Below are 18,480 nucleotides of genomic sequence, written 5' to 3' on the forward strand. Positions count from 1 at the left end.
ACCAGCTTGCACAAAACTTGCCCATGTTTATCACTGACTGACAGAGATGTGGTTGGTCTGTTTGTCCCAGACACAGAGACCTGTGACTACGGCTGGCACAAGTTCCAGGGACAGTGCTACAAGTACTTTGCCCACCGGCGCACGTGGGACACGGCTGAGAGGGAGTGTCGACTGCAGGGGGCTCATCTCACCAGCATCCTGTCCCACGAGGAGCAGATCTTTGTTAACCGTACGTACCCCAGGGCTCCTCTTCTGCAGCTTAAGAAGAGTACAAACACCTTGTGACAGGCTGCAGGTCCTCCCAAGGGGCAACTCCATCTCTGCTCTGTGGGGACCAGGGACAGCACCCAGTGAATGGCCTGGAGTTGTGTCATGGCAGGTTAGGTTGGATGTCGGGAAAAGGCTCTTCCCCCAGAGGGTGGTGGGCACTGACCAGGCTCCCCAGGGCAGTGGGCATGGCCCCAAGGCTGCCAGAGCTCCAGGAGTGTCTAGATGATCCTCTCAGGAACATGGTGGAATTTTGGGGGTGTCTGTTTGCAGGGCCAGGAGTTGCACTGGAATGATCCTTGTGGGTCCCTTGCAACTCAGGAGATTCCATGTCTTTAGCCACTGAGGGTTCAGAGCTGGTGAAATACCCTCCTGAGCACTCAGCTTTTACAAATCCATCTTAAAATACACTTTTAGAATATTTTAAAGGCATACTCTGTCATTTTAATTTACTTCTGCAGTGAGATACAAGTTCTCTGTCACTGTTATTATTTGTTACATAGAAAATACTTTTTTTGGTGAGAAGAAGACAGGAACTTTTGTTTTGGCACTGGAAATTTCTGAAACATTTCTTTCTGGGAGCTTAAGATTCTTTGTGTGTGTGATATCGATGTCCATGTCACCATATATTGTATTAGTCAGACATGAAGAAATAGTTCCTCTGTGTTGTGTTGTACAGTATAGACAACACTGGTCACAGCCAAATCAAAATATGAAAATGTAGATTAACATAAATTATTTTATTATTTTAATACTTCATTTACCTTTTTTTTTTCCCCTCCACCTCTTATGTGCTCAGGTGGAAAACTAATTCTCTTTTCTTTGGTAGACACCATTACGAGTGAAGAGACAGAGTTGTTTAAAGCTGCATATTTATAGACATCCCAAATTAAAATAAACCCCACAAAACTGACAAAGGGCCTGTAAAATGGTTGTTTGCATAATAAGTAGATGAAACTGAAGAACAGGATGTCTGATTCATTCTGTGCAAATTATTTTCTTTGGTGAAGTCTCTTCCATTTATGGGAAGGTTAATGAAAATATTCTTCTGGTTCCTTAGGTATTGGGCATGACTACCAGTGGATTGGCCTCAATGACAAGATGTTTGAGCGTGATTTCCGCTGGACTGATGGTAGCCCACTGGTAAGATGCCTTTGAAATGAAATCACTCATCCATTTCTTTTTGTGGTGGCTTATCAAATTCCCACCAGCAATGAGAAGTTGCATGCAGAAAATAGAAAAAAAAAAGCTGTCACCAAATATGGACCCAAGCAAACAACCAGTAAATTCACTTTGGGATAACTAATACTTTGTGGTTTAATTCTAAAGTCTTGTTCTTATTTCCTATTTTAGTATGTGTGGGAAATCTTGAAGATTTCAGAGAAAATCTGAGACAGTGGTAATTTGAGGGTCTCTGTTGGATCTGGTTTGGGCTGTTCTTGCCTCATATGAGGATATGTGTGACGATTCTCCTTGCCCATATGTATGTACAAGGAGCAGAATGCATTTTTTGGATGAGGATCTGGTGTTCAAGCTCTTGCATTTGGTGGGTCTGTGGAGTGCACAAAGAAGCCTCCCAAGTGTTGTTGGACCCTGTTCTGTATGACAGCTCTGCAGGTAGGATGGAGAAACAGCCATCCTTAAGAGGTTCAGGAGGCCTGCAGCCAATAATTCACCCATAAAATTTTAGGATACCTTAAAACAAGGAGGAAAATTATCAGGAGAAATAAAAGAGCTGATGGACACAGAAAGTGATCAAGCTCATTCCAGTTCAAAACTATCTCTTTTGTAGAAAGGACAAGTGATTTATTGCTGTTTAGCACCAATTGGGGAACATTACAATAAGGAAAACCCCCCAAACTAGTTAAGCTTATTATTTTCCTTTCCAGTTGTGAACCCTTAAATCAGGAAGCATCTGGAGACACACATACATGTCTTACTGCTGCAGACCATGTGGCTGCCATTTATGTAGAAAGACACCTGGAACAAGGCTGGCTTCATTTTTGTCATTTCATGTGAATAACCAGAGCTTTTAAGTCCCAAGAAATGATGAAAATAAGGCATTTCATGGGGAAGTTCCAAGGCGTGGCAGGTGACAGCACAGAGGGGAGGAAAATGATGGTGAGAGTTCCTGTTGCCTGAGTGGTTGCTCAGAGCAGCTGGGGTGGTACCAACACCCCCATTTGGGATTGCAGGCACAACTTGCAGTGTAAAATAAGTTGTATGCTTATATTTTCCCAAAGACAAATTGGGTCTGTCACTGAGTGATGATTCAGTCTGGTCTAGTGCAAGGTTTTCCTATTCTTGTCAGGGGGTTGGAATGAGATGACCTTTAAAGTCCCTTCTAATCCAAACCATTCTGGGATTCTATGAATTCAAGAAAGTCAAAATTAGAACTGAGGTCCTGCTTTTTAATTAAGGCTACTGACCAAATGTGGTGCTATATTTTTACTGTAATTTCCAATTTTAAGGAATTTAGATATTCAAGGAACAGAATGAGACCATCTGTCCAACAGATTTCTGTTTTGATTGATCTTTTTTTACACTTTATTTTTCTTTCATTTTTAACAACTTCCCTCTGTCTCTTCCTTCGGAAACAATTTAGGTGTCTCTTGAAATCATTTATGTTCACTGCTTCAATAGATTTCCCTCATAATTTATTCCATATGGTTTCTGGATCCAACGGTTCTGAGCAGCTGCCTCATATGTTCCTGTTACCTGGCTTTTAACTCATTTTTCATACTTTCTAACCACTCTTCTCATCATAGTGATTTATTACTTCTCTAGTGATTAATAGGAATGATAACCTAATTAAATATATGCATCAAATATATTTCCCTGATGATAATTTAAAATTGCAATGAATTTGAATACTATGCAGGTTAAAAAATTCATGTCTTTTTTTGCATTAGCAGATCAGCCATATTCATGATACTTTAGTATTTAGTATGATTTGTGATCATAAAAATTAGACTTGTTACAGCAACACTCAGGTTCTAAGTTGAATTTCTGAACTTAGAAGTGCCTTTTGCCTATAGCCAAAGTCTAAATAGCCTTCATGTGTTTAACATATCAAGGTGCATCTTTAATTCAGCTGTTTCTAACTTTGTTTCCCAGCTCCATGTGCTCTCCAAAATAATATTTGCTACCTACAATTCTATTTACCACTTCTAGCATAGAGGAGAATTTGTCAGGCCTACTGAGGATCCCCATCATATGAGTTTTCTTGGAGATACTATCAGAAATGTGGTTGGGCATCTCCAAGTGATGTACATTCATCTTTATCTTAATGCTACTTTGAATTTCTCCAATAACAGCTTGGTCTAATCTGGAAATCATGCTCACATTATTTTATGGGACTTCAGATTTAAAAAGAAACAAACCCAAGCTGTTCTGGTGGTTGGTGGACTTCAAAGAAAAAACAAGTTAACAACAGCAGCAGCAAGACATTTTGTGAATGGAATTGTTGTCCCAGTACTTTCCAGATGAATTACCTGTGACAAATTTCAGTCATTTCTCTTTTCACATAAGCTTTTCTTTCTTATTCAAAAAAAGCCCGTAGAACTGGGAATCCTTGAACCACAGTCTCCACTGCTGGAGATTATGGGACAAGGTTTGCATCACTCTGGATCTCACTTCCCACAGACACAAGGAAACCAACTGAAATATACAGCACATTGACAGGAACTCTTTTGCCAGGTGGTGGCATGTATTTTTTTAGCAATTTCTGGAAAAAGGATCACATAACTTTGGAGCTTTTCTTTTCTTTTTTTCTTTTTTTTTTCTCTTTTCTTTTCTTTTCTTTTCTTTTCTTTTCTTTTCTTTTCTTTTCTTTTCTTTTCTTTTCTTTTCTTTTCTTTTCTTTTCTTTTCTTTTCTTTTCTTTTCTTTTCTTTTCTTTTCTTTTCTTTTTTCTTTTCTTTTCTTTTTTTTTTTTTGCTTTGCCCCTAAATGTTATTTCAATGAACGAGTTCAATGGAAGGAAATCAGTCATTTTTTTGTCATTTTCAGCTCATACTAAGTTGTGATTTTTTCCACTTTTTTTTTTTAATAGAGACCAAGTGCCAGCCATCATTTAATATGACAGTTGGACAAAGCATGACCATGAGAATATAGCATTAAGGTTCTTACTGGGATACCTACACTGCATCTAGAGTACCATTGACAGGTTCACAGACCTATTGAAAATTATTCTTTAGTACCTAGTAATGGAAGAAATATAATCAGACACTTGATATCTTGGAATTCCTTCTTTTTAACCCCTATAGAAAATCCTGGCTGTTAGCACTTCACCAAAACCAGTAGCAGTCAAAAAATCCCCTCCATTCCTGTGCATGGTTTTTGTGCATCATCTGGAATTATATTGAGCCAAAATAATGTCAGTAAGCAAGCCTTGGAATAAATGAAGAGCGATTATGGAAATACATGCTCTGATTCTCAGAATTCTTCAAGGGAAATGATGGGGTCTTTAATAATGAAAGAAGTCCAATCAGATTCAGTCAGAAAGCAAGAAATAGTATTTAAAACTTCTTGGCCCACATGACTTTAGTCCATATCTGTATTGAGTCTATCTGTTATTCATTAAAAAAAAGGTTTAAAACAAGGAAAATTATCCTAACAAAGTAGAAATGGATCCACTTCTAAATCATGGCAATGCAGCTCTGCTCCTGCAGAGAACTTGAAGAGGCTCTTTGATCTATCTCACTGAAGTGTCTGATTCATCATTATGTATGTACTTCTAGGGGGTTTGGCAAGTTTATTTCTTAATTGTAAAGTGTTTTTTTAATTTAATACTGCTTGGCAGTTTCAAACTTGTGCAAGGGACTGAGTTGTGTAGATAAAGTCTCACCATCTGCTGGTAAAACACACTTTTTCAACATCCTGTACCTACAGACGGGGCTTGAGAAGGGAAAAATTACATGAGTGATGTAGTTGTGTCATACCTCTCATGCCCTCATATTTAATTGACAGTCCAGGTGGTACTTTTCCATAGAGAAATTGCTTTCCAGTAACTGGTACATCATACTGGATTGTATTGGCCAGACCAATTTGTTTATATTTGTTTTTTTGCAGTTTCTTTTTTTTAACCAAAAAAAAGAGTTTCTTGGCTAAGGTCAGAGTATATCTTCAAAGAAGTCCTTGGCTGAGCTTAGGCTGCCTCATCCAATAAGCACAATAAAATAAACTATAATTATACCAAGATGTGGGATCCACTGACCACTCCCATGTATCTGATTTATTCTGATTCCCTGTACTGTATCCTTATGGCAAGAAACAATCTTTTTTTCTACTACAACATGTCTCTGCTACCTTAATTTTTTTTGTTCTGTTTAAGAAAGGGAATTTTTCAGTGTTTCTGGTGTTTGGGAGAGGTGGATTCATGTCCTGGATCTGATGAGCCATATGAAAAGCATATTGGCAGCATCAATCACTCCCTTTTTACATGAAGGGAAAGGAGTTGATGGCAGCTGTGTTAGTACAACACAGAAAAGTGAATGTTCTCTCAGGAAATCTCACAGATCTTCACATGTGGACCAAGTTCAGAGAGAACTAGAGATCAGGGGTTTGAACTGGGAGCAGCATCCAAGGCTGTGTGGAGCAACAGGAAGGGAATTTGTACACTGAAAACTTTGACATACTTGTCTCAGAGGTGATGGCAGTGAGGGCAGTACTGGAGCATGTTCAGAGGACTCGCAGCACCACAGCATTTTTAGAGCTTTGTTACTCATGACTTCCTGAAAATCAAGGCAATTTCTGGTCAAGACAATTATATTGATAAATTCAAGAGGCAGAAGAAAATAATATAGTAATTTTTAAGGGCATGTTTTGTTAGATCTGCTTTTCTTTTGTGGAAGGACAGTTGCAGAGCTGTTCTGTTGGCACTTGGTGTGGGAGAAACACTAGCTTTCCTCTGATTTGCATTCTGCACTGGAATGAAAATGGCTAAATATAGTCTTCATTTGCATTTAGAAAATTACAGAATCAAAATTATTCTTGCACTTTCCCACAGACTTTTCTTCCAGCATTTCTTGAATAGCGAGCAACTCTTTAAGGATGTATCAAGGACAATTTTCATCCTACAGTTATGAGAAGGACTAAGCAATAAAAACAAATTCAGGAAAAACACAGTGATGCAGGAGAAGGAAGCAAGGCCTAAACAGTCACACAGCTGTGTGAACAGAGGAATTTGTCCATGGCTACTTGGATCTTTTTGTGCTTTAAATGTGGCGCAACACAAACTACAGAACACCAAAACTTATGTTATCAGTGGAGAAATTTAATAACTGATCACAGGGAGAGAGAACACAAAATAACACTTGAAAAGATCCGGGGCGAAGTAGAATTTAAATAATTCACTTATCTCTGTGAATAGCAACTTTTACAGATGTACAGCACACCCATCCAAACAGAGAAAAAAAATTAAAAATCTGGTGTTGGTTTTGGCAGCTTCCCCTTTGTCTTTAGATGGCAGGGTTTGCCGTGCTCAGGACCCTTGTGAGCAGGAACAACAGTGAAGGAGTTATTCATTCCATGGATTAAGCACACACAGCTACTTGGGGTGGTGCTGTGGCCCCTCTGCCTCACGAGGGGGGTTATTCATATCCCCTGGAAAATGCTGCTGATAATTAGTGCTTTGCAGGGCAGTGAGCTCACTTCCATTACATAAGATTAGTGCTGCAATATGGGGCTGGCCAGTGTCTGTGGCCAGTCTGTCTATCACCCAGAGAATGCTGCCAGCCAGGGCATATTGCCACTCCCAAAGCTGCCCAGAGACCCTGCCTTGGCTTTCCCTGCCTTCAGCACAGAGGGGATTATGCTTTGTGTTCTGTAAAGTTGGTCCTCAGGTTGTCAGGGTTAGGTAGCTACATTAAAAAAAAAAAAAGAAAAAAGAAAGGAAAGCAACCAAAAGATTAATTCTGGCAACAACAAAGCCATCTCTTTTGCTTCCTTCATTGGTCAGTGAGTCAGAAAGTTTTAACTTGAAGGGAAAAAAAATCTGTAACTGCACCCCTCTCAGAAAGAGTAACTTCTTTGAACACATACACACACAAAAAACCTTTCAAAAAGGCATGGAGTATTGTGGGGAAGGAGCCTGCCTCTGAGGGTTGAATAAAGCAAACAAACTAAAAAGGTGCTGTAGTCAGCTGCAAACAAAAAGCTCATTGTGCCCATGTCCCACAGGGTCCTTGGAGAAGGAGATTTTAAACCTACCAAATGTTTTGATTCTGTGCTGCAGTCAGTCATTACAGCCTCTTTTTAAGATGCTCATTTGACCTGCGATTAAATGGAGGAGAACTATATAATGTTATTAATGACAGGTATATTTTGGGTCCAGGATGTCGTAGCCACTAAAGAAGGGCCTCTTGGACAAAGTGGGGTTTTGTCTTCTTTCTGCCAGGGGGCTCAGCAGTTACGGGCTAAAAATCCTGAACAGCCTCGAACTTGCAGTAATTGTTGACATAAATGACAAAGTGCAGGATTTTCCTTTTATTTTATTTCTTTCTTTTATTCCCCTCCAGTAGCTCTCCTGGTAGCTGTGCACAAAAAGAGTAAGTCATCCCACACACAATTTGGTAATTAAGACAATGTGGCTCCCAAAGAACATGTGTTACACCAATGCCAACGCTTACCACCGTACCAGACTTTTCTCCCACCATAAAATGCCTGCCAGTGGCAAGAGAACTTCACCAGCTCTTTAGCACTCGTTTTTAAGGTGAATTCTCATTTGCTGAAGAGATTTCTGAAAGCTCAGCACACACAACATACCCTAAAATTTGAACTGTACAGTGTGTGAACCATAATGAAAGTTATTACTGCAAAGAAACCCCATGGTGCAGAGCAGATAAAAGTCCATGGCTTCACTTAGCTTTGAAAGAGTTAATAAACGAGGTGCCTTTCTTGAATAACTATAACCTTGGAGCTACCCCAATGAGTACCTGGACTCAGCAGTGAGTAGACAGTGTCACCTAGTGGGGATTTATTGCCATGCTTACTGTTTTCTGCTTTTCATGGAAAAAATGTCATACAATAGTGCTGTTTTACAAAAAGTCAGAGCTACTTATCTGGTCCACCCCACAATCAGCTTTTCCCAAAATATAATATTGGCAATGTTTTTATATTTCATCTTCCTCAGCTGGCCTTTTTCATTCACTTCATTATTATTCATTATGTTTCTTTCCCAAATAATTTATTTTTGCATATATCTTCCTGCTTGTTCAATCTGTAATCATTGCTTGTGGATAGCCATAGACATACACGAGTGTATGTTTTTCAGAGTTCCTTTTTTTTTGGCCAAGCTGCCGAATAGAACTCAAAGAGTTTTTCAATACATTCCATTGCTCTGTAACCAGAAAACTCCAAGCCTTTCATGTGAAATCTTTTGCAAAAATCCCTAGTAAAGCTTCTTCTGGGAGTTTGTCTTGCAGTGTGACTCAGTCATGGAGAGTGTTGGGCTCCTGCCTGGTCCAAATCCTGCCAGTTTCCAAAATCCCATGTAAATAAAACTCAGATTAAGAGACAGAGGGAAGCCATTCAACTATGACCTAAAAAAAAAAATTGGGATCATGACATGATATGTACTTGTAGATAAGTTTAAATATAGCTGTTGTCTTCAAATTGATTTGAATTTCTCCCAGCAAAAGTTTACACACACATTTAACTTGGTCCCTCCCTCAGGCAGTTATTTCAGCATCCCTCTGAATCGTGCTTGTGATCTTCCCTGTAGAGTTTAAGGCACCACCTATGCCTCTAAATCAAGGTGTATGCTTAAGCGCTCACTGAATGGAGTTTTTAATCTCAAAAATGCTTTTGGTGAGTTCTGCTAGACTGCTCCCATTCATAAAATTAAACTGAAAAATCCTTTGCAGAACTGGGGTGAACTTTAGTGAAACAGTACCTACACTATACGGTAGTTTCCTGCCTTTCCAGATGTATAAATGCATTTAAATACTCGGTGACATTAATGGCAGTATTTCAGACATTGCCAAATCTTCACAGAAATCTGTTTGATTTTTTCCTTTTTTTTTTTCTGAAAGGAAATGCAATCCTGTTCAAACTTCCAAGTGTCTCATGTAACAGCATCAGTGCTGTATAACAGCATGAACCACAAATGAGGGTTTTCTGGGCTGATCCACATTCTCATTGTAACCTTGTGCTGATCTTGTTCAGCCACTGAGTAAGCCAAGACTTACTGAAAGTGAGATATAAATTTTAGTTAAGTTGTTCAATTACAGCAGAACCTCCACAGTGAGGGACTTGTTCAGGAGCTTTCCTGATAAAGATTTCTAAGACTTTGTCTCCTATTGTGAAAAAAACCAAACAACACAAGTGTATTCCTATTCTTATGGGAGTTATGGCAATAAAAAGAGGATGATGGACAGTAGAGTTTGCAGTGGTGGTCTCAGCTTAGTGATAAATACCAGGCAGGAAATGTTGCTTCACTTTCAAATGAAATGGCACAGAAAGTATCCAGTCAGACAGTCCCTACATCTCTCATTGTTGGTTGTTTTTTGTTTTTATTTAATTTGCCTCATTAGTCTTGCATTAAAAAGGAATAAGATAGGGAAGCAGCCAGAAGGAAAGAAAATAAAAATCACAGTAACAAGTGCCAAGAAGTACCAAGATAGTTTTATTTGTACTTTAAGCTTATTTAAACATGTTGACGAAGTGCTTCCTTTTCCCAGAAGGAAAAGCCTTATGCCTTAAATCTAAATAGGTGTATTTTAAGTAAATTATTTCCTAGTTTTAGTTGTGTACAGAAGATTATTGGCCTTTACACAATAAGGAGGTCAAGCAGGAAAGCTTTGTGTGCATTAGTAGTGTATTTTATTGTCCTTCATTAAACACAGTGCTTGTTAAATGTTTTGGAGTGCAAAATCCAAGTGATTGATCTCAGCCACTTGATGTGCCTTTGGAGATAAAGGAGTGGCTGAAATTTCCAAAGGAGTGTCATGAAGCTGAGATACTGATTACTCTGGATTCACTTTGGCAGTGCAAACACCTGAAAGAGCTGAGTGGATTATCTGTTATGAGTCCATCAAGAAAGGATGCTTATCTGAAAATTAAATAACAAATCTCCCACAAGGTGGGATCTTGTTTATGATGGGAAGATTATGCTCCTTCTGTTTAACTGGCATCCATCTCAGTGAGACTGAGGAGTTCACTGGCTAATAAAGTCTTCTGCTCTGCAGCTGTTGCTGTAATCTTGGCTTCCTTACCCCGATTTATGTGACAAGTCAGCCTGTCACTCAACAGAGCTGCGAGTTAATGGATTGCCATGTATGGAAATCCTCCCCCAATATGTGGAACTTAATAAAATGCCCTCAGGGGCTTCTGTAACCATCCTACCCAAACTCCCCCTGTGAGGGAAGGGCACACATTGTCCCTGTTTTCTTGGACTGGGAATGGCCAGCCAAGTGCATTGTCTAGTGCCTTGTAGGAAGCCTGAAAAGCTGTATCCTAACTCCAGTTCTAAGTCATGGATCATTCACCTTCTGTTTGCAGGAAAGTTTCAGGGCCCTGTAGAGCTGGAACAAATAAATCCAATGTGGCAGTGCAGGATTTAATTTCAGCAACTACAAAAAAAATTTACAAGGAAGATTAATTAATTATTACAGTATCATTAAATACATAAAGTGCATAACAGGAGCTTCAGTTTTCAGCCTGAAATGATGGCAAAACAGACTAGTGGTTCCCCAAGGACCAAATGAAGGTACAGGGACCAAAATCCTGTCCCAAGGGCTAGGTCCAGCAGTTACCTGATTACACAGAAATCTCAGGCTTTTAATAAAAACCTCAAGTTTCCTGCCATTGTGGGTGTTGAGAGCTTTGCAGAGCAGTTGGTACAGCAGTGTCTGAGCCTGAGGATCAGGATGGCTTGGGTGGGGCTTGGAGAAACCTGGAATAGTGGAAGGTGTCGTTGCCTGTGGTAAGGGGTGGGACTGGATGGGCTTTGAGGTCCCTTCCACCCAAAACACTCTGTGATTCCCTGATTTCTTTGCCTCTCTGCAGCCACCTCATGTCATCTGGAGGAGAAAAGTGCCATGGGCCAAACCTCCTCTGAAGTGTGTTTTGAGTCATGTACATAATTAAGAGTACATGTCCAAAAATAAATGATCTGGAAGTGCTCCGTGTTTTAATCCAGAGAAAAAAATTTACGTATGTTATAGTAAAGCTGGTTGAGAACCAGTGCAGTGATAGTTTTCAGGTCACTCTATGTAATCACCCAGTGTAAGTATTTCTGCTGAGGATTAAAAGGGTGGTATCAGGTTTTCTTCCACAAATTAACTAAATATTTGAATCTATTTAGTTTTGTCTTCTAAATGATACAACTAAGAGTGTTGTCACAGGTTCCTTCCCATTAATTTTCTGCTGATACAGGTTTGCTGGAGGTGGTGCAGTAAGCCCTGATTCACACTAGTGTAAGTGAAAACCAGAGTCATGACTATGATCATGCAAAGATCAAATTCATAAGAATAGAGCAAAATACTAATTTATTTTTCTAGCAGCTTATTCCACTCAAACTATGAGAATCTCTTTGTATCATTGTCCCATTATCAGTGGCTAAATAAGGAATTGAAAAACTACAGAAGAGCTGGGTGGAGACCTAAGAAAGCAATTCAGCAGTCTGGAACTTCCTCTGCTAAGCAATTCTGGCACTAAACCCAGGCAGAAACCAGAGTTCCTCAGCCAAAATAAATCCATGCAATGACGATATCAGATGTGAGGTAACAGCAAGTCATGTTGAAGGATATCAGACATTCTTCAACAAGCCTCAGGGCCCAGATATAATCCTTTGCCATTACGCTGCAGCCCTGCCAGCAAAGCAAACACAAACTCTGGAGTTGTTTTAGCGAGGCAAGTCAGAGCATATGGAGCCTGTGTGCAGAGGGTGGGAGCACCTCCAGCTCACACGCCCCCAACAGCCATCGAATATCCTCCATTCCCACACTCGGATCCCTATGGCAGCAAACAGCTCTCTGGTATCATTTCCACAAGGGACAGCTGCAAGTCTTGTTGCAGCCTTTCCTTTGCTGTCAGGACACTGTTGACCAAATTTTTTACCATTGTCCTTACTGCTTTCTTCAATTTTTGTGTGTCTGTGCATGTTCTTGAAAGCAAAATATGTTCTGGACTTGGGTGAACAAGTTAATGTGTATTGTAGTTTAGAACTACTAAACACTGGAAAGTTGAGGTGGAATTAAATTAGTTCCATATAAGAAGGGGGGGTTTGTTAGAGGTAATAAACTCAGTGCAGAATAGTTATTTAGACTGTGGTGGTTAAACTGCCTGGGTAATTAAAACTCATAATAGGTAAGATGACATGTGGCAGGAAAAGGTTAAGTACTTAACGTATTATTTTTTCATATTTTGATTAATTGCAAGGTAAATACTGCTTGTGTGGGGTATGTTAACTTTATTTTTGAATCGTGTTCATCCAGTTCGTGAATATGGGTTATTTAATAAAGTTAAGAAAAAAGAAAGCTAAACTTTTGTGACATTTATACAGGCCAGCTCTAGACAGGAAGATGTAAGCACTGAGGAAAATATAAGCACTGTAGAAACTGTGTCATTTTGACCATACAAGGGGCTACTGCCTGGTTAATGTCTGGCATTTATGTGAATTCCAGCTCTTACAGATACCTATTTTTATCCTTCATTAAATTCTTCTCAGAATGACACAACAGAAATCTCAACAAAAATCTCTAGGAATAGTTTCCAAATCTCCCCTCACTTTTCCTTGTGCAATTCTCAAATTTCTGTGCTTTGTTTGGGAACAAGATGAGGGAAGAAATGGGATAAAGATTATCCCAGCTCTGCTAACTGCCAGGACAGGGGGCTGTATGTCCCCGACAAGGACTGATGCACAGGTTTCATTTGCTGTGACATTCCCTCTGTTGCTGTTTGAAGAAACAGACTGGTTGAAGAAAGAGACTGAATCCTCCCAAATTTTCATCCAAAAATGACAGTGGGCAGATATTTTACAGCAGTTTCAATGTTCTTCTGTGGGATTTGTTTGTTTGTTTGTTTGTTTGTTTGTTTTACACATACCAACAATCAGATTTCTACTTCTAAAACTAATGTGCCACTTTCTGCTTTTATGCATATATGCCTGGAGTTACTTTTTCTGCAGAGGGCAGAATTTGCATACCATTTCTAAAGCTGAAAAGCTGCTGTCTGTGCTCAGCCTGCCACCTAGCATTTTAAATGGAAACACCAATCTGCAGTGTTCTGGGGGCATATTCTGGCACTTGCACTTATGTTACACCTAATTCTGCATGTCATCTCATTGAGTGACTTCATTAAATGAGGACACAGAATAAATAATCTCAGTCTGAGAAGTCAGTATGTAATTTGCCACTTGGTAGGCATGGACTAAAAAGGGTTATGGGGTATTTACTGCATTTTCTGACATTCTACTTCATGTCTGTCTATGCAGGAAAAAGTGATTTGGGCCCACTAAGGACTGGGTTTTGCTTGCACTGGATTGTGCTACTTTATTTTGTTCATCTGACATCAGTTTACTGTAAATGAGGAGTTAGACCAGAATATTTTTTCCCATTTTAGATAATCTATTAAGAGAGTGGGAGCATTTTATAAATCCAGCTTTGTTTAGTCCATGCTTAACAGCTTGAATTAAGCAATTGAGATTGCTCTTCACCAAAGCTGCGCTGCTGTTAAATGGAATGTAAATATTCTCCAGCACTGGGGATAATGGTTTTCTTCCCTTCTCTGCAGCAATATGAGAACTGGAGACCAAACCAGCCAGACAGCTTCTTTTCTGCTGGAGAAGACTGTGTTGTTATAATCTGGCATGAGAATGGGCAGTGGAATGATGTACCATGCAATTATCACCTTACCTACACCTGCAAGAAAGGAACAGGTACAAACTTCCCAGTGCCAAAGGCACCATTCTCTAAATTGGCATTTAAAACTCTGTTAAGCTCTTGATGGATCCCTCAGTTTTTAGTCCTTTGAAACAGTCTGTCATTGAGGAAGACATAAGAAGTATTTAAAATAATACTAAATATTGAAAATTTCTTAAATGTCTGCAGAAACTTCATCAGTTTTTGGGTTTTTGAAAAATCACTTCTTTTTGTGAATATGCCGACCCTTTTGGCTCTAATTTACATCAGAATTTAAACCAACAAGGCAATACCAACCACAATATCTGCCATTTCCCAATTTTCATCACTATTATATTTGGTCAGTGAGACTGGAGAACTACAGGAAGGGCTGATCCTCCTGCCCTTGCCAGGACGTGTCTCTTGGGAGTCTCACTGAAGTCCTCTGGCCCCTTCCCTTAGCCAGGGCTTGGAGGTCAGTCCCAGCTCAAGGTGGGTGTGCAGACTGACATTTTAGGTGATGCTCTCCCTTCCTTTCAGTTGCCTGTGGTCAGCCTCCTGTTGTGGAAAATGCAAAGACCTTTGGGAAGATGAAGCCTCGCTACGAGATCAACTCCCTCATCAGATACCACTGCAAAGATGGTTTCATCCAGCGTCACATTCCAACCATCCGGTGTCAAGGGAACGGAAGATGGGATATGCCCAAAATTACTTGCATGAATCGTGAGTTCTTTGAAAGCAAAATAGTCCCAGGCCAGAAACAGCAGGCTAATTTAAGGGTTATAAGTAGTAGCTGTATATTTTAAGAGAAGAGCAAATATGGTATGAAAGATTATGACAGCTGTACTGCTCCCTCTATCCATAGGAAAAAACACCAACCCTCCAAAACTAATGAAAATATTCTCCTTCTGGTTTTACAGAAGGCACTGAGATTCCTTCAAAGGAAACAATTCACTGTTAGAAAGTGCTGGAATCAACAGGTTCCTAACTACACCACTGATTTTTTCTGCAGCTGTGTGTAGGAGATGGTTCTCCTGCCTGTAACACAGTCATAGCACCAGTTAATCACCTGCTAACCTTCTAATTAACTAAGAGTAAGTGAAGTGTAGTCAGCGCATTTGCAGTTAAACAATTTTAAATTAATTTCCCTTTTATTTTTTGTCTTTCCCCTTCCTCCTTCTCACTGCAGCATCCACATACCAAAGGACTTACTCTAAGAAATACTACTACAAACACTCCTCGTCGGGGAAGGGAACGTCACTAAACCCTTCAAAGCACTACCATCGCTGGATCAGGACGTGGCAGGACTCAAGGCGCTGAGAGCTAAATGGTGAACGGGGATCTCCACCATTTCAGCCAAAGTCATAACTTCCTGTGCCTTTTCTATCACTTGTAGGAGTATTACCAAGTTGTTTTTGAAACTATGGACTGCAGTATTCACAATGTGTTTTTGCAAAAAAGAAAAAAAAAGAAAGAAAGAAAAGAAAGAAAATATGGTGTTTATCAGAGAAATAGAAATAAATAAATAAAAATAATTAAAAAAAAAAAAGAGGAGAAATGCTTATGGGGATAAAAGGAAACCATTTCCAGCCTATAAAGACTATTAGTTTTCTATATGCCATCGGTGTGGACCATTTTATGATACGTACCAGCCTTCTGCAATATTTAAACAGCTCGATTTTAGCACCAATGAAAATGTAAATAAGATGATTTTAATGTTGTTTGATTGTGTGTTGTTTTTGAAATCCTGTATATAAAATGAAAATCACACTAATTGCAGGCATATTTATGGTTAGAACGGCCTCAGAGGTCTTCAGTCATTTATGACATTGCTTTTCTGTTGTTTACCTAGGCTGGAAATGGTTGAAATAATGACTTCACTGACTGAAATTTGCTATTATCAGGTGAAGATAAACACACAAGTTACATGACTTTTTTTTTTTTTTTTAAAGGGGGACTGTGCCAATTCCCATCCAAGGTACAGTTTGTGTCCATGAGATGCAAAGTTTAGACAGAGCACATAAAAGTGGCATGAAGCATGAACTAGGGACTGCAAAATGGAACATTTTTTCTGCTCTCCACTCCAGCTTCACCACTCATGAGAAAAAACTGCGTGGAGGAGCTGTGTATGACAAGGAGAGCCTGTAAAATTCCAAGTGCTAATACATTAACTTTATCAACCAGGGCCACTTTTTTTTCTTTTTCCTTAGAAGAAGAGAAAAAAATAGGGAAATAAAAGGAAAAAAAATTACTTTCACGACATTAACCACAAGGTCTATATTACAGGTCTCTGCATTCTAAAATGGAAGTAGACCTGGTGTTTGGGGGATTTTTTTTTTTTTGTAAAAAACAAGCAAAAATCAAAAAAGTAAATAATTTTGTATATATAACCATTTTTTAATCTTTTTATAAAGTAATGAATGTTTGTGTATGAATGCTGCAGCTGTGAAGCGTACATAAATAAATGAAGTAAGCCATACTGATTTAATTTATTGGATGTTATTTTACCCATGCAAAGAAGATTGAAAGAGCTCGCCAGTGCAGTATTAGCCCCTGAGCTCCACTTTTGGAACCATCTTTCAGCTCAGCTTGCTGTTTCCCCAGAGAGCAAAATTCCTGCTAAACAGGATCACTTGTTTGCAGTTTAAATGGGTGAGATCTGTGTGACTTACAGAAGAATCAGGATCTTGGCTTTCTAGAAAGAAGTGTGTGCACGGAGAGATTATAGGTTGTAGTTGGTGCAGTGTGTACATAGGAGTTTTCTGTTATGATTTCTTGCCCTGTCCACAGTGACAATGGCCTTGATGTGTACAGTAAGTAAGTGACGTTTGAAACGACCTCTCCACAGAAAGGATTGTTATTCCTGCCAAGTGCCTTGCACACCTTTGGGCACAGGATTAAAAACAGAACAAAGCAAAACAAAACAAAAAAAAAGGGAAAAGAAAAGGGGAAAAAAAAGGAAAAAAAGAATGAAAATAAAGAGCAGTAAGTTCCTTATGATGTACCTTTTAAAGCAACATGACAAATACACGCAAACGTGAAGTTGACACCTTTGTGTTAATGTGGGGTTATGATGGAAAAAGTTGGAAGGGAAAGGAAAAGATTTGAAACCCGGCCAGCGTGGCAGAGCTGCCCATGGAGTGATGGGCCCACAGCTTGCTGGGAACTGGAGTCACAGTTCCAGACAACATCCCTTAAGAAAAGGCATTGGCTGCTCCACTGAGCGCACCCAACCTTCAAGTGTTCAACACAGTTGGCCGGTTCATCCCCCAGCCCTCGCCCCCAAACAATGCACATAATACTTTTTTCTATTTATATTATTATCTTGTATAGTGTATAATGTGAATGTCTGGGTTTTTTGTGAATGAAAGTCTAAAATCTTTGTAACTTTTATATCTGCTTCTGTTTCACCAAAGAAACAAGGTTTTTTGCTATACTGTGACTTGTCTTGTTATTGCATGTCTTCCTGTTTAAATCTATGCAATGTGATTTTTTTCATATGAATACAATTAGACTGTCAGGTACTTCACAATTGCCCTGGGCCTGGTCAAGTGCCCAGTCAAAGTGTCAGCTGGCTGAACTTCAGTAGGTGCTGGATTTGACTTTATATGAGCAGCTTTAGGGGATATTTTAAGATATACATTGTATGTTTTGAAGTCAATTATTGCTTGTAAAAGTCAAGGCTCTGTTCATAAATATACAGTATCTACACTTCACTTCCTTGTACCAGAAACATACAGAACAGAAAAAATATTTTAACACTTTGCAAACTTTCTTCACCATATGTATAAAAACCCCTGCATAGATTTGTTGTTTTCTTGTCTACTTGTTGGATTTAAACAATGTTGTAAGACATTCAAATAACATTGTGATTGTAGCTTAAATTAGGTTAGATGCAGTGCTTATATTGATTTTTTTTTCACCTCCTTCTATTACGCATAATAAAATAGGACTGACAACATTCCTTATTAAAAAGAAAAAAATCAACAAAAAAAACCTAAAAAAACCCTGTTACCCATGCTTGTTTATTTAGACAGAGAATGGTAATTTATTCAGCTTTGGAGAATTTTGTGTGTTGGGATTGGAGTACAGAGACAGAAAAGTGGAGATTTCACAAGGGCCTGGAGGGACGGGACAACGGGGAATGGCTTCACATTGACAGAGGTGAGAGGGGATATTGGGAAGGAATTCTTGGCTGTGAGGGTGGGCAGGCCCTGGTACAGGTTGGGCAGAGAAACTGTGGCTGCCCATGGCAGGGGATCAAGCTGGTTGGGCTTTAATGTCCCTTCCAACCCAAACCATTCAACGATGCCATGATTCTATGATTTGTAAACAGATTTTGCATTTTGTGAGCTCGTGAAAATCTCTGC

General features: G+C 39.3%; 1 protein-coding gene across 2 annotated transcripts in view; it reads left to right on the forward strand.

Annotated features, from left to right (window-relative positions):
* The window catches only part of VCAN (versican), a 104,235-nt gene extending 86,127 nt beyond the window's left edge, over positions 1 to 18,108 (forward strand). For both annotated transcript variants that reach the window (XM_071580710.1, XM_071580711.1), the window contains exons 11-15: positions 71 to 229; positions 1,328 to 1,410; positions 14,004 to 14,148; positions 14,651 to 14,833; positions 15,300 to 18,108. In XM_071580710.1, coding sequence (XP_071436811.1) covers positions 71 to 229; positions 1,328 to 1,410; positions 14,004 to 14,148; positions 14,651 to 14,833; positions 15,300 to 15,430 — 701 coding nt within the window. In that variant the 3' untranslated portion in view covers positions 15,431 to 18,108. The remainder of the gene's footprint in view (positions 1 to 70; positions 230 to 1,327; positions 1,411 to 14,003; positions 14,149 to 14,650; positions 14,834 to 15,299) is intronic.
* Positions 18,109 to 18,480: the final 372 nt, after the last annotated feature.

Source organism: Pithys albifrons, chromosome Z, assembly GCF_047495875.1.
Source record: "Pithys albifrons albifrons isolate INPA30051 chromosome Z, PitAlb_v1, whole genome shotgun sequence".
Taxonomy (NCBI): Eukaryota; Metazoa; Chordata; class Aves; order Passeriformes; family Thamnophilidae; genus Pithys; species Pithys albifrons.